A 15,819-nucleotide genomic window follows, 5' to 3' on the forward strand; every position below is an offset into this window, starting at 1 on the left:
TATACACATTTTTATCTATCTTATGTATCTATCATATCTATCATATCATTTATCTATCATATGTATCTATCTTTTCCTACTCACAATTTTTTGAGGTTTGGCAATCTTTACAAACTTAGCTTGCTTTTATCTCTGTGTGTACAACCATACCACACCGTGTTCATTAATCACAGATTTAGTTAATGAAAGTATGTTAAATCTAAATTAATCATTCTAATTTTTCCCCTCCTGTGTTTAAATATCTGATTTGTGGTAATTGTTTTGTAGGTGACCAATGGATACTTTTCATGGGGAAGTGGTTTAGCTACACTGTCCAACATAAACATTAGAATCCCAACAGGTAGGATGAAAGCATACCTTAAACGTGAAATACATAAAGTCAAATTGTTATTAATTACACTTCTTGGTGTTTTGAAATGCACAAAGGTACACATTTAGAATTTTATAAGAAAAAAATGGAGCTTAAAAGTGTATACAAGGTCATGAGCTCTATTGTTCCTACAGTAATATTATTAGATAAATTATGTGGCTTTTATATATCTAAATAGTTTATATAGTTTTGTAATAGCAGAAACTCAGTTAGAAAAAACATGAAAAAATGGTTGAAAACAATATAATTATTATTTTTAATAGAGAAATTGAAAAAAAAGAAAGAGAACTCCAGACTCATTCAAACCAAAGGGGCAATCTAACTCAGTATGTTATTTTCAGCAACCCTCACATATTATACTTTTCTTGCCATTTATCAACATTGCAGTCTTCCAGTTCACAACTATTTTCATTCAGAAGATAGAGTTTTTCTGTCAAGAAATCCTTAATTATTTTGTTTCTTAATGAATTCCTCTTTATGAAGCTGAGTTCCTGTAATTCCTTGCATCCTCAATGTCTTTGGTTAGGGATTCCACAGGTTTACAAAATGCTGGTTTGTTTTGGAGTACTTGCATAGCAAATGTGAAAAGTAGCAACTATTATTTTTTATTATTAATTATAACAACAATAATTTTTTGTTGATAATGCTGTAATATTCATAACACTGTCTTCTGGCATTTCATGTTATTAAATAGTCTTATGCTTTATTTTGATCTCCTATCAAGGGCTTTGTTTTAAAATAGTGTATTACTTTAGGTTGCTGTCACATGGTGATTTAGTAATCCCCAAGCCTGTATGATTTCTTTCCACGTAGCATTAAGTGTCACCAGCAGAATGTCTGTGCTCCAGGAGTTTACAGTCTGAGGCCATGGGTTCACAGGCGGGGTAAGCCAGAGTTTGCCTCCTTTGGAAGAAATAAGACCCTTGGCTCCCAGCTGGAGAGAAGTTTAACTGGAATATTTCCAGTACCTAAAGGGGGGGCTACAAGAAAGAAAGAGAGAGACTATTGACAAGGGCCTGGAGTGACAGGACAAGGGGCAATGGCTTCACACTTCCAGAGAAAAGGTTTATATTGGATATGAGGAAAGAATTGTTCCCTGTGAGGGTGGTGAAGCCCGGGCACAGGTTGCCCAGAGAAGCTGTGGCTGCCCCATCCCTGGAAGTGTCCAAGGCCAGGTTGGATGGAGCTGTCAGCAAGCAGGGCTAGTGGAAGGTGTCCCTGCCCATGGCAGGGGGATGGAATGAAGTGATCTGTAAGGTGCCTTTCAACACAAACATTCTGTGAGTCTATGAAATGTACCTGCCAGTGCAATTAGTGAGTTCAATCAGTTTACGGGAAAGTCTGAGAAGCACCGTCGTCACTGCAGAATAGGACTAGAGGTAGGAAAGTGTCTGTGTGGGGGAAAAGGGGAAGTACAGCAAAGCAGAGAAGTGTAATGGGCCTTCTTTCAGTTTATTTATTGGATTGGCTCAAATTAATTTCACTTAGTTTATTTTCATGGAACTCCAGGCTGAATAATCACTCCCCACCATCTATCGTTTGACCCTAAATAACTTACATGAGTTCCATAAAACAAATGTTAATATAGGTAAGAGCAAATGTCTCATTCCTTTGGAGATTAGTGTGTTACTGCAGTCCATTAATGTTTCCATAGATGAATACATGCAATATTACCCATTAAGTAGTGGATGCTAAAAAAAGATTTTACTCACTTCAAGTGCTCTAGAGCTGAATCTAGCTGGGCCTTGTGAACTAGAGTATAACTGTTTTGTTGGTTGTTTTTTTCTTTTTAAAAAGTGTTTTGTTGTTTTTACTATTATCATAGGTCAGATGACAATGATTGTGGGCCAAGTTGGCTGTGGCAAGTCTTCACTTCTCCTTGCTATATTGGGAGAGATGCAGACCCTGGAGGGAAAAGTTCACTGGAGCAAGTATGTTTATATAGCTATTAATTGCTGTATTCATTTAAGGAGGAGGCTGAGATTTGCTGTGAGAAATGTAAACTTTATGCCTCAGAACTGTATGTTGAGTGATTACCATCACCCAGATCTTCTCTGGAATGCATCACCTGCAAACTCAGAAGGGATTTTTTACTGTTTTGTCACGTGCAGAGCAGAGTGCCCCAGGAAGGGAAAGAGGCTAGTCTGGTGATTAATATCTAATATATTGGCCGAGCAAATGACCTGGATAGAAAGCATAGGCTATTCCTTTTATCAAATAGGCGTCAGTACTCACTGTAATTGAAGGCATCATGTCACATTGTTCCTGTACCCACCAGTGAAAATGTGGAGCTTCTACAGCCCAGTGGGATCTGTGGGGTGCCAGCCTAAACAATGTATTTCACTCACAGCTGCTGCTACTGCTGGCAAAAAAAAAAAAAAAAATTACATGTGAGCAATGCTTTTCTCCTTCCCTGGTACCCACCCAAGCCTCACCTATGGAACAGTGTTACTCTTCACAGTAATACACTCAAAAACAGCCTGAGAACACCAAACACCTTAAAAGTAAAGGCTGGGCAAAAGCTGTTTCTGAAAGGAGACCTGCCCATGAGATCAGGCCTTGGATTCAGAACCAGTGAATGAGAACTTCCCACAAAAATGAAGTGGGGCAGCAAGCACTCTTCAAGCCTAGGCAGGACAGAGACAGTGGAAGTGATATGCTGTAACCCCAAGACTTGTTCTTTGATTTTAAAGATCAGTCTGTTTCTTTAAAACTATCGAGCCAAACTCCTCTCAATTATCTTTTTGCTGAAAAAAAGAGGGAATTTTGTCACAGAGACCAATATTTTGTTGCCCCATCCCTTGACTTTTTAACCTCATTTGTCATAGTTTTCTTACAGCAATGTGGTAAACTGGATGTTTTTTGCTTTTCCTGTGATAGTATCCATGGCGTTTTTGCTCTCTAGCTATACTTCACTTTCTGCTATTCTAAACATATGATCTCACTGGAGTAGCAGGTACAGTTGCAGCCAAGGCTACAATAAATTTAGTTTAATTTTATATGAATTTAGTCTTTAAAGGAAGAAGAATATGTGACCTACCACACAGTTAATTTCTTGGAGACATGCAGGTTTTTATAGCAAAATCAGGCATTGTTATTCTCAGTAGTTTAAAAAAAATACAAGGAATAAGGAGAATGTACCTTGAAATGATTCTCACAATTGTTTTGAAAGAAGTATTTGAGAAAGACTCAGATTTTTCCTAGATGAAGATATGGAACCTTGGAAAGATTGAAAAATGAGAAATCTTAGAAACATAGTAGATACAGCATATAAAATGTTTTGTAATTATGAATTGTGAAAAAAATTAAGTTTCATATTGTTAGAATATTAAGAGTTAGAATAGAGATAGAATAGATATAGAATCATGCTGTCAGTTGATTAGCAGTCTGTACATCACCACAACACCAAGAAACTCAGGTTTTAGCCAACACCTCAGATTTTTTCATTGCACACTATAATTGTGATATAGCTGATGCAAACATGGTTATATTTTGCTGGTAATTTCAGACTGCCTGGCAGACAGATGAATACAGAAGGAGACTTCAGGTATTTAACTAAGTGGCTCCTGTATTTTGTAAAACAATAATAAAGGTCCTATTTACTCTTTTAAGTCACTTTCCACATGATTCTCCATGCATGACTAACACAGCTACTGATCCAGGGATGAAATGCAGGCTAGGTGAATTCCTTTACAAATTCAGCTGTAATAACACAGTAATTATAAGCATGGATAAGATTGTAGCCCCAGTTGTACTGGGACAATCCTGCAAGACATCACTGGGATTCAAATGCCCTGTTGCTGTGGAGGTTGACTGCTGTGAGAGCTGTGTGTCCTGCTGCCAGGATTGTCACTGCTTTGGCATCTCAGGGAAATAAAGCATGGCTGTGTATCTTTCTGTAAAAGATTTTGGCCAGGACAAATCTTATGGGCTGGGTCTCAGTTTTTTCCACTTATATGAGACATGGCCCAGACATGGAGCTGGGTTTTTGTTTTCCCAGTGAGCAATCAGCTTGAGAGGCTTGTTAGACACTGGTGCATGGGGCTGTCTGGGTGTAGTCATTCAGCTGAGCCTGTTTCAGATGAGAGTTATTTATTATTAAGTTATTTCTCAATAATTTGTGAGAATCATGCAGAGACAGATATTCCCCTTTTGCAAATCAAGCCAAACAATCAGAACTGTCTTCTCAGACTGCCAAGCCAAGAGGGGCTAAGTGGAAACTTTCGCTTGCTGTGTGTTTTTTTCTACATTGAAATGGTTTCTTTGCAAACAGCTCGTTGCATACTAAATTAAAAGCTCAGGAAACACAAGAACTGTTAAATAGATACCCAAAATTGGCCTGTTTGGTCCTCATTATCCAGAAGGATATGACAAATATTAGGAAAAGTCAGTGCTCCTCTCAGAAAGATTGCCAAATGCAATACTCACCCAAAGATTACAACCACAGGAGCTCACAGGAAGCACTGAAGGGCATAGTGAGCACTGGAGGTATGAAAAATCATCCACATAAATGTCGGTGGCCAAAACCAGCAGAACTATCAGTTCTGGTTGCAGAGACAGGTCTAAATTCCTCTAAACTCCTCTATGGAATTTGTGTAGATGCTTGGTCCTCATCTTGCCTCAATTTCCTGCCTATATTAGCAGAGGAAATGGTTCATTCTGTGGCTACAGGGGTATCCCAGAGATTTTGTACACCTTTCTTCTCCTCCCTTGTTACTTTGTAGGAGGAGGGAATCAGGGCCTGCTCAGACATGCTTTAGTCTATTTTAAAATATTATGAGTTACCATAAAAGTGTCTAAACCCCAACAAGAGGTCTTTTTTACTTTTCCTTAAAACCTTTGTTTCAACTGACTTCTTTTTTTTTTTTTTTTTTTTTAATTTTTGTTTTTTCATCTTATATATTCAAAATCCTATAAAAATGACTGATTAGTTTGGCCCTTCCTACTATTTCAGACTTGAACTTACCACACCCCATTATGGGCAATATGTGTATTTTATAGTACAGCTAAAAACAGTATAAATAGCCACATTTCAATAAATAAATGAACTGGAGGAAATAAATGCTAATCCCCTCAGGCAAATAAAATACCCATTTTAGAAATCTCAGGAGCTTCAATTTCAGCCCACTCCCATGCCCTGCAATCACATCATTCTCTCAGATTCAGCAGGGTAATAAAGTATAAAACCAAATACTTAATCCCCTTGTTTGTGAAGGTCCCAGCTCACAATAGATCTTCTCTGTGTTTATTCATGGGATTATTGGTGAATGTGGGTTCTCACAGAAATCTCATTCATAATTTGGGAGAATCAAAGTCTATTTGTCAAGCTAAGCCAGGAATGAAATTTCTGACCAAGGAAAAAGGGTTTAAGAAACAGAGCTCCTAAAATTAGTCCTTGCCCATTGAGAAAGTCTGTTTGGCTATCATGGCAAGCAGATTAAATCTGGCATGGAATTGCAAGGAGTCTTGCAAGGCTTGTGCCCAGTTTTTGTTGACTTGTAGTTCAGAAGGTGCTCCCAGTCTTATACCTGAAAGCATTTGCTCTTTACCACTGCAGTGCTCTCGTAATAAAAGTTTGGAGGTCTTGAATAGAGCAGGTTTAGGGTTTCTTCTTCTTGTTTGCCTTCACCTAATTCCCAGTCCCTTTTCAATCTCTTCTTAGATTTCATATTTTACTTTCATGTGACTTTTTTCCATTGTAGAGAAGACTGGAAGCTTCTGCTGAATGAGAAACCAAGTTTTAGTGAGGGGTTGTCTGTTTTGAGCCTCATGTGTGGCTCTCTGACACTTCTGAGACTTATTCCCCTCTGATGCAGCACCTTCTCTGGCAATTAGTGAAGAAAATGCAGACTGTGCATTTTAGGAGGCCTGGATTATCCAAGTCCTCAGGGAGCTGATGTGCAGCACAGAAAACCATGTCTCAGTTCTGGCATTTTGGGAAGATGCATAATGCATGAGTCTGGCATTCCAAGGACTCTGCTTGCTATTAGAAATTTTATGCTCTTTCTAGACTTGGATAGCCTGCTAATGATTGCAGCTGCATTTACTGGTATCCCAGCAGTCAAGCAGTCATTTCTGTCTCAACATAAAAGTGTTTCATCTGGAGTGTTCATAGGCCTGAGAGAAGAGGATTTGCTTGTTTCTGCCTTTTTTTTTTTAAAGTAATGAAAATAATGTATTAGCATGAGTTTTCTACCCCCTTCCAATGCCTGTTTCTGTTTACCTGGTATAATCTCTTTTAGATTTTGCACTTTGCAGTGATGCATCCCCATGTATGGAATGAGCATCATTGCTGGTCCAAAATTGCTTTCCCTGCCATTCCAGGCTCTTGGCACTGTTAAAAAGTCAATTAACAAACAGAGGGAGCTGCAAAATCATTCATGTCATTGCTAATATTTGAATGTTCTTCAGAATGTATTTCTTAAGAATATGATCTTTAAGAAGTGGAGGATGACAAGGAAAACCTACACATTGTAGGGCTGTGCACAGCTTTATGCAGCCTTAGTGCTACAAAGAGATTCAAAATCTCTTCTGATCCTACAGTGTAGCTGCAAAGCTCATCTTTACTCCTGGGGAAATTTGACATCAGTTATCAACTTCTGCAGGCCACTGGCAGAACTGTGTGGAGAAGCTAACTTATTGCTTGCCAGGCAATATTAATATTTTAATTTTTCATAGGTTTTATGATATAATGTTCATTTTAAATACAATTTCTAACAACATAATTTGCCTGTTTAGCCACTATGCCTTGTAGATATGAAACTGTCACATTTTGAGAAGTATTATGGTTTTACTTAGACCTCGGGTTTTTTTTCCCTTCAAGAACAGAAAAACCCAAACTTGTGTTGACTTCTTAAAGTATGTAATTAACTCCAGGTTCACTGTGTGTAAAACTAGCACAAAATGTTTTATTTATATTTCCTGCTTACTAAATGTCATTTACCATAACTTACAGTGTAAATGAAACTGAACCTTCTTTTGAAGCATCCAGAAGGTATTATTTCTTTTCTAGTGTATCATAAAACACTCATTAATTTCTTCAGAACTTCCCCAAATCCTCATCTTTGTGCTCTTAAGCCATCTCTGTGTTTCCTTACCATGTTGATAATTGTTTACCATGGGATTAATTGATAGACTGAGCAAATCCAATGGATTTGTTGGATCAAATGCAAATCCAATGGGCTAGTGGATCCCACACTTCTCCAGCCAGTGAACCACTACCTCTGTCTCTTGTCTGAAAGATGCTCAGCTCCCATCTGACCTCATTGGGAGTTCAGTGTGCTCCTTGCTATGCAAGGCAGAATCTCTAGGTATGAGGCATCATTAGGTGTCTCCTCCCACGTGTTTTTGAGTTTTCTTCTCAGCACTGGGTTCCCCATGGTGCCTAACCAGGGATGGGATGGAGCAGGGCACAGAGGGAGCCAGCTCAGGTCCAGCTGAAGCCAAACAGGGACTCCACCCCTGGCTCCAGGTGTAAAAGAAGGACAAGCTCCACTAAAAGTATGTCATAAGTGACAGAGAGGTAGTGGCACACAGAGCTGTGGTTGGGAGCCACACCATGTTTTGCTGCCTCATAATCTTGAGGACATATTTCATACGAGTGCATATGAATGGCTAAAATTTCTGGAAGTTTTGGGATATTGCTGACAGCTTCTAACCAGCTGTTTCTCCTGCCTTAGCACCTCCTCTCTCAGTAGTAAATCCTACATGCTTACAAATTAAGCTAAGCAAATGTTTTGGTGGAAGCAATACCATGAAAGAGACTGAGAAGGAACCTCATTGTGGCCTTCCAGAACCAGCATGGAGCCTAAAGAAATAATGGAGAGAGACTCTTTACAAGGGCCTGGAGTGACAGGACAAGGGGAATGGCTTCACACTGACAGAAAGCAGGTTTAGATTAGATATTAGAAAAAAAATTCTTTATTGTATGTGTAGTGAGGCTCTGGCACAGGCTGCTCAGAAGCTGTGGCAGCCCCATTACTGGAAGTGTTCAAGGCCAGGTTGGATGGGGCTCTGAGCAAGCTGGGCTAGTGGAAGGTGTCCCTGCCCATGGAAGGGGTTGGAACAAGATGATCTTTAAGGTTCTTTCCAACGCAGGCCATTCCATGATTCTATAAAAGTTCATATCCATGCCTCCTTCCTCACATCACCTTGGGCATCTCAGAAAAATTTCTGAAATTATGTGACCATTTTTGCTGCTGTACCTTGGAAAAACAGACAGAAGTAAAGTACATTCATGCCCCTATTGACAAATGTCATTAGGCAGTTAGACACATTTAAGGTATGTCTAATAAATCCTTGGGAGGCTACTGTGATTTCTTCCCAATCCGTATTAAACTGCCCTCTTTTCCAATATCACTGAGGATCTAATAAACTGAAAGGAAAAAAGGTATTCATTGAGAAAAAGGTATCTTATATGTTTGGCCACATAAAATAATCTCACACTTCAGGAAGCAGCAAGTCAGGTGTGCCAACGGCATTTGAACAGTGCCTTTTCTCTCTGTATTTTCATGTTAGGGAAAAAAAATGTCAAATAACTATTCATGTGAGAATTTATTATTAGTATCATTTATAATTTGCTTTTGGATTTGAATTGCAATTACTAGATTGAGGTAGGTACCAGCCTTTTATAGTAGAATAGAATGCCACCCAGAGTGTAGATTTTGCCATCAGGGGAGAGAGTGGGTGCTGTTCTAACAAAAGCATAGAATTTAAAACTCTTCCCTTCTTTTGTTTTGCTTATGTGTTTCCCTGTGTTTTTCTTAATGCACATTCATTAAATTAACTTCAAAAAAACCTTATTATCAGACATTTTACAGTGTGAAGGCTTTGATTCTTACTAAAACTCTGTGTCTGTCTGCAGTAGGAATAGGTACTCCGTGGCTTACGCAGCTCAGAAGCCGTGGCTGCTCAATGCCACCGTGGAGGAGAACATCATCTTTGGCAGCCCCTTTAATAAGCAGAGGTAAATATCCACCTCCTTGCAAAAACACCAGCAGTTCCTTTCAAAGGGGTTTTTTTGGCATCTTCTGGAGGACATTTGTGGATTCTGGAAAATATCAATCAGTGCATGCTAAATCTGTGGTGGATTTAGCTGACCTGACTTGGTTCACCTCAGAGAAAAGTTTCTGGTTTAACCAGGATGCTCCTCTAACCAGAGCACGTGTCTAAGATGCTTGTGAGAAATCCCACAGTGGCATTGGCTCTTCACAGAATACAGCTGGAGCCATATATGTAATTTCCAAGATTGATGAATCCCATCTCTGGAGACTACTTATGTAATTTTGTTTAATGGAGCCCAAGGTTGCCAAAGGACTCCGGAAACAGGGATTCTAGGCATGTTTCCACTGAGTTTATGTGCTAATCCTGCTGTGATCAAGTTACTGGAGCAGCCACTTTCCAAAAACAGCATTTATGAAGATGGTCTTAATTCTTCCTTTATAAATACAGGAGAAGGAAGTGTGAAAGCTGAGGTGCACAGCTTCTATTGTGCCTACCCAGCACCTGCTTCTTCCATCCTTCTAAAAGGTCAATTAACAAATGTGGAAAAAGTAACTGGACTTGAGGAAAACAAATTCCTGGTTTCAAAGGCAACACTCTCTCTGTTCTCAGTTACTGAAAATACACCCAGTTCCTCTCAGTCTGTGCTGTGTTAAGATGTATGACTCCATTCTGACATGATAAAACCTAACCATGACCAAATGCCTCAAAATCCAGAAAAGCACCAAAATTTCAGGGACCAGATTCTTCAGCCACTGCATCCATCAGCTTGTTTCACTAGCTTCAAAGGGGCAAGGCTGAATTTCATCACTCATATAGTCTGATCCCAGCTGCTCATCAGCAGATCACCTGCTACAGACCCAGAAATCTCACCAAAAAATTTTCAATATTTTGCAAGTGGTTTGCTGGTTCTGGTAAGACCAGAAGCACTGTAAGGATCTTTTGTCCTGTAACATCACTCCAAAGAAAATGAAGAGGCACTTGAAGGGGGAAGAATAAAAACTCAATGGAAAATGTCTTTGAACACTCTGCAGTCCAACAAAACAACTCCATGATAGGGAGGAATGTACTCAATAATTTACATAATTAAAAAGCAGTCTTGCCAATAAAGGCTTCTAATAAAGATGTAATTTTTTTTACAATGCTTCATTTACAATGCTCTAGGATTATTTCTCAATAATCATTTTGCCCTACTTATTTTTACAATTATCCAGCCACCACAGAGCAATAAAAACTTCGTGGTGACATCTGCCTGGAGGCTTTTGTGTTAGCAGAGTGAGTGGCTGGGTAAACAATTGCAATGACCATGTTGTTTTTCCAGGTACAAGGCTGTTACAGATGCCTGTTCTCTGCAGCCTGATATTGACTTACTGCCATTTGGTGACCAGACAGAAATTGGAGAAAGGGTAAATAATGTGAATGCTTTAATCTCTGCTTGGCCTTTGTATTAAGAAGACACTCCTTGATGTCGATCAGACAGTTCTAGTCTGTATTGGGCTGCCAGACTGGTACATAATTGTAATTTAACAAGGGTTACTACCCAAAAAAGTTGAAATCTCTTCTGCTTCTTCAGCTATTTCTCAAATGGGATTTCTTGACCAATATCTCCCATATTTTGCTTGCAGAATTTGATGCTGGTATTGGTTACATTTTCAATCTAAAAAGCCTACTGTGCTCAGAGCAGCTCTTCTTGCCCATGATAATAACTTTTCTTCTGATATTATATGAGGACTATGCTTGTTTATCAATCGAATTATCATTTTAATGAAGTTTTTTATTTACTATAAACCTTATAATTGTAAAAAAATCACAATTCCAAAGGCCTGTCATAATGTTTATTCAAAGATGCCTATTTCTGATCCATTTAAATCATTAGGGGATTAATTTAAGTGGAGGCCAACGACAGAGAATCTGTGTAGCTCGAGCACTCTACCAGAACACTAGCATTGTCTTCTTGGTAAGATTTTTCTTTTTCTCATGAAGCATGCAATGTTAGTAATAAAACTGTAATTCCACATATTTAGTTTATATTTAGAAGACCTATGGGGACTTGTATTCAAGTCCAAAACCAAATTATAGAGAGGCAGCATTCAAAACATCCTGGGAGACTGATGAAGGTGGGAATTCCTGCACAGATTTACACTGGAAGTGTGGAACGGATTGTCCTAACTTCTTCTTGCTCTCAGTGGTAACCTACTATCAGCACAGTCCCACAGAAATCAGCAGGATTTCTGATAAGGAGCCATAATGAACAATCTGAGGGTTCAGTACTCTCCTGCAGAGTGCTGTGGAGTTGGACAGCCTTTCCCTTCTCTGATATTACTTTCAAGGCATATTAGGAATTTCAGAAGGTTCATGAAGGGGCTGTTTGAGCCTCTTCAAAATTAAGGAGAGACTTGTAAATATGTAAAGTGTTTACATATTGATATCCTTATCTGAATGTTGTCCTCTTTCCAGCCACACTCACTCACAGTAAAGACCAGGCATGTCTGTAGTTCAGTTTGGAGGAAGTAAGAAGAGTTGCTAACTCTGCTTTAATTTTCCTATGCCAGTTTCACACCAAAATTGGGCTCAAGTTTGACTTTGGATCCTAGCATTTTCAAATTTGGATGGGAAATTTCAGTTCTGGTGTTCCTGCACTCTGTCAGTGAGGCATCAGCACTATACACAGCCAGACACAAGAAATGAAACTGAGTCCGTTGCTGTGAACTGAAGAGCAGTGAATTCCAGCTCAGTGGAGCACAGCCCTCTGACTGGGCCCTAGTACTAGAGAGAGATGAAACATCAGTAAAGACAGATGCCTCCTATTTTAAAAATACTCTTTTAGGAATAAACCTCACTTTTGTATCCTGTTCCAATATTTTTCAATTTGATGTGGTTGCAGGATGACCCATTCTCTGCGCTGGACATTCACTTAAGTGATCACTTAATGCAGGAAGGGATTTTGAAGTTTCTGCAAGAAGACAAAAGGACTCTTGTTCTGGTGACACATAAATTACAATATCTGCCACATGCTGACTGGGTAAGAGAAGAGATACCAGGGGAAAATTTGCTAAGGATGTTTGCCAGAACCAGACATCGGGATGTTATTGAAAAATTGAAAAATTCCCAGCAGAGTTGAAGTTTTATGCAGAGGCTTGCTACTCCAAGCAGTCTCGGTAATTCCTGAAGTTAACACCATAACATTTAATGGGATTATTGCTTTTCTCTGCAATAGTCCCTCCTTTAGTCTATATCCCAAGTGGCTAACTGCCACTTTAGCTAACACAGATTTTATGGTGGAAGAAATAGTTTACTTTTACATTATTTAAGTAGAGGTTTTTTTGTTCATTAAAAGGCCTGGAGAATTTTGTTTTAATTGCAACTGTCTATCCCTTCTTTTCAATGCTTTTTCCATGTGCAGGAAAGCATGAATTATACAAGTTTCAGTTTATGAGCTGTGCCAGCAAACTTAAGAATTTATTAATAAAATATTGAATAAAATGAAGACAGAAATTTGCATAATGGTATTGTCACTAATGGTGAGACATATCTTGTAGGATCCAGTTCAGTGATTATGGTATCTGTGTTGCTGAGTGCTGGGTGCTTTCTCCCCTAGATCATAGCAATGAAGGATGGAATGGTGCTTAGAGAAGGGACACTAAAGGATATCCAAAACAAGGATGTTGAGCTATATGAACACTGGAAAACTCTGATGAATCGCCAAGATCAAGAGTTGGAAAAGGTAAATAGAGCATATTTAGGCAAGGATGACTTTTCTGCAAAGAAATATTAGTCATTCAATTTCAAAGAAACCCAAACCATGTCTGAAGCATGTTTTCAACTTGACTTTAGGGCAAAACCACATGACCTGTAAGGAGTTTTAGGGGCTGGAATAGATTGTCCAGGAAGTGTGTTATATCCATTATGGATGATTTATAAGCACATCTTAGCCAAGAAACCCTTAGAAATGTGATACACAACTGATCCTTTGGTGGGGCAAGGGTTGGACCCAGAAACTTCCTATGATATCTCTTATCTTTTACTCTGTTGTTGGCATGAATGTTTAGAATTTTTTAAAGACTATTTATGAAGTTTTTACCATTCCAGAAGAGAAGGAATGAAAGAATGGCAGAGAGAGGGAAAGGACAAAGCTGAATTCTCTGAAATTTAAATTGAAAAATACTGTGGTTTTCCATTCTGTGAGTTAAATGATCCATATAAAGTCTCTTTGAGATTACTGCAAGTACTGCTACAATTGGTGAACAGCTAAGCTCTCACATTAATAAATTATCTCTCAAATGAATAAAAATTATTATTATTATTATTATTATTATTATTATTATTATTATTATTATTATTACTATTACTACTACTACTACTTCTACTACTAACCTAATTATTTCAGGATATGGAAGCTGACCAGACAACTCTTGAAAGAAAAACCCTTAGAAGGGCCATGTACCCCAGAGAATCCAAGTCACAACTGGAAGATGAAGATGAAGGTTTGTTTTACAATTTCACTTTATTTAATACCATTTTTTCATTGCCTTTCCACTTTAATAGCTGGCAGTTCTTAGCAGCAAAGTGTTACTCTATTGATGATACTTGGTAATAATACTGGAAAGCCCAACATTTTGACCTGTTTACATTTGGACTTGTTTAAGGGATTCTCTATGTATTTCCCTAAACATCATGCACAGATAAGGGTGTATCAAAACAAATTAATGTCTTTGCTAACTCACAGTGCCTGGAGTTACTGAGAGGTGAGATAGAAGTACAACAACAGAAAAGATTGTGAAAAAAAAATGAGGTAGCTGTCAAGGGCATGTCAACATTTCCCTTCCTCAAGTGCAGCCTGCATGGCTGTGAGATATATATTCTTATTATCTGGGATAAAAAAAATTAAATTTTGTGTTTATACACCTCTGAAAGATATATTTTCTGTAGCAGAAATCTTCCACCATTTGTGTTTCAATAGAATGTGATCAATTATCATTTTAGTGCTCTTGATTGAGGGGAAAATTGAACTTTTTCATGCAAACAGATGATAAAGAGTCTGGATGGAAAGGTTAGGAGGGTTTTCTAAAATCTTCCAAAATGCTCTGCTGACTGTATAATAAAAGCTGATGAACAGGCTGGGAAAGATCTCGTCTCTGCTCTAAATAATAAGTAGTGAAGACTTGGTTTATAAAAACTTTTTCTTAAGAAAACTGTGACAAATCAAAGACTGGCAAACTGTAGAATTGCTTAAAGAGCATGGGGAAAGTCTTATGAGAGTATGTCTGAAATGTTTGCTGTTCTTAAATGACAAATTGAATTTTGACTTTAAATTCAAAGCAGAAGGAAAAAAAACCCCAAACAACAAATCTGGTAAAACAAGGTATAGTTATTACTGAATCCATGCTAACTTGATCAAATGTCTGAGTCACAGAGGAGGAAGAGGAAGAAGATGAAGATGATAACATGTCAACTGTCTTGAGGCTCAGGACAAAGATGCCATGGAAAACCTGTTGGAGATATCTAACCTCTGGAGGATTTTTCTTGCTCTTTCTGATGATTTTCTCCAAGCTGTTGAAACACTCAGTTATTGTGGCCATAGATTACTGGCTTGCTACTTGGACATCCATAGACAATGCAAACGAAGCCAGGAATGCTGATGAGGATAAGAGCACAGAGAAGGTGAGCCAGATATTGGAGTCTGACAGGGAAAAAATGAAAGAAAACATGTTCTAAAGTAATTTTTTGCTGTTCATCTAGAAGCCAGCTGGATTGAAATGACAGGTAGATTATTATACAGGATAAACAGATTCTTAAGTTAAAATAAGGCAATTCAAATTTTATCAATATTTTTGACCATTCAGAACTGAAACAGAAAATATTTGAGGGTAGAAAAATAATTGACCTTTCAAAGTAAAGAGCCTTACACTAAACTTTTCCATCTGGATTTTACAGCTGGTCTTCTAAGCCAATGACTCCACTTTCCTAAGTACTGGCTGTCAAGTAGTGTCCTGCCAGAAAAAAAATACTGGAAGTCTTCAATTGTTCTGCTAAAGTACAATCTGCTTATAGCTGTAAATTTGACTCATGTACAATGTCTCATGAAATCCACTTATTAGACTTTCAGAAGGCTTAAATGTGCTATAACCTTGGTAGATCAGTTTAGGATTTGCTCTGTGAATTTCATAATGCTTGAACATACTAAAGTGGAACTTTCCAACATCTCTCAAATTCTTGAGAGGTTCTACTCAGTTTCCCTAAGTTTCTTGGCTAACAATCTTCTTTTTGTTGACATATCAGTCTTCACCATTCTAAGAGCTACCATTTCAAGGTCTTGAGGGGTAAAATAGAGTGAGGGATCTTACAGGAGTGAGGAATCTGGCAGGATACAGACCTGCCAGAACTTCTAATTGTGTGGACTTAATGAATTGCAGTTCCATCATTGCAGTCTCATCATATTTCTTTTATTT

General features: G+C 38.3%; 1 protein-coding gene across 13 annotated transcripts in view; it reads left to right on the forward strand.

Moving 5' to 3' along the window:
* Positions 1-15,819, forward strand: part of ABCC9 (ATP binding cassette subfamily C member 9) — a 74,159-nt gene that overhangs the window by 35,783 nt on the left and 22,557 nt on the right. For 8 of the 13 annotated variants that reach the window (XM_038154328.1, XM_038154329.1, XM_038154330.1 and 5 more), the window contains 11 exons: positions 268-340; positions 2,196-2,301; positions 3,879-3,917; positions 7,326-7,364; positions 9,234-9,335; positions 10,692-10,776; positions 11,247-11,327; positions 12,255-12,392; positions 12,969-13,094; positions 13,758-13,854; positions 14,784-15,031. In XM_038154328.1, the coding sequence (XP_038010256.1) occupies positions 268-340; positions 2,196-2,301; positions 3,879-3,917; positions 7,326-7,364; positions 9,234-9,335; positions 10,692-10,776; positions 11,247-11,327; positions 12,255-12,392; positions 12,969-13,094; positions 13,758-13,854; positions 14,784-15,031 (1,134 nt within the window). The remainder of the gene's footprint in view (positions 1-267; positions 341-2,195; positions 2,302-3,878; positions 3,918-7,325; positions 7,365-9,233; positions 9,336-10,691; positions 10,777-11,246; positions 11,328-12,254; positions 12,393-12,968; positions 13,095-13,757; positions 13,855-14,783; positions 15,032-15,819) is intronic. The other 5 variants (XM_038154335.1, XM_038154336.1, XM_038154339.1 and 2 more) reach the window with 3 other exon arrangements.

The sequence above is a fragment of the Motacilla alba genome, chromosome 1A, assembly GCF_015832195.1.
Source record: "Motacilla alba alba isolate MOTALB_02 chromosome 1A, Motacilla_alba_V1.0_pri, whole genome shotgun sequence".
NCBI classification, from domain to species: domain Eukaryota; kingdom Metazoa; phylum Chordata; class Aves; order Passeriformes; family Motacillidae; genus Motacilla; species Motacilla alba.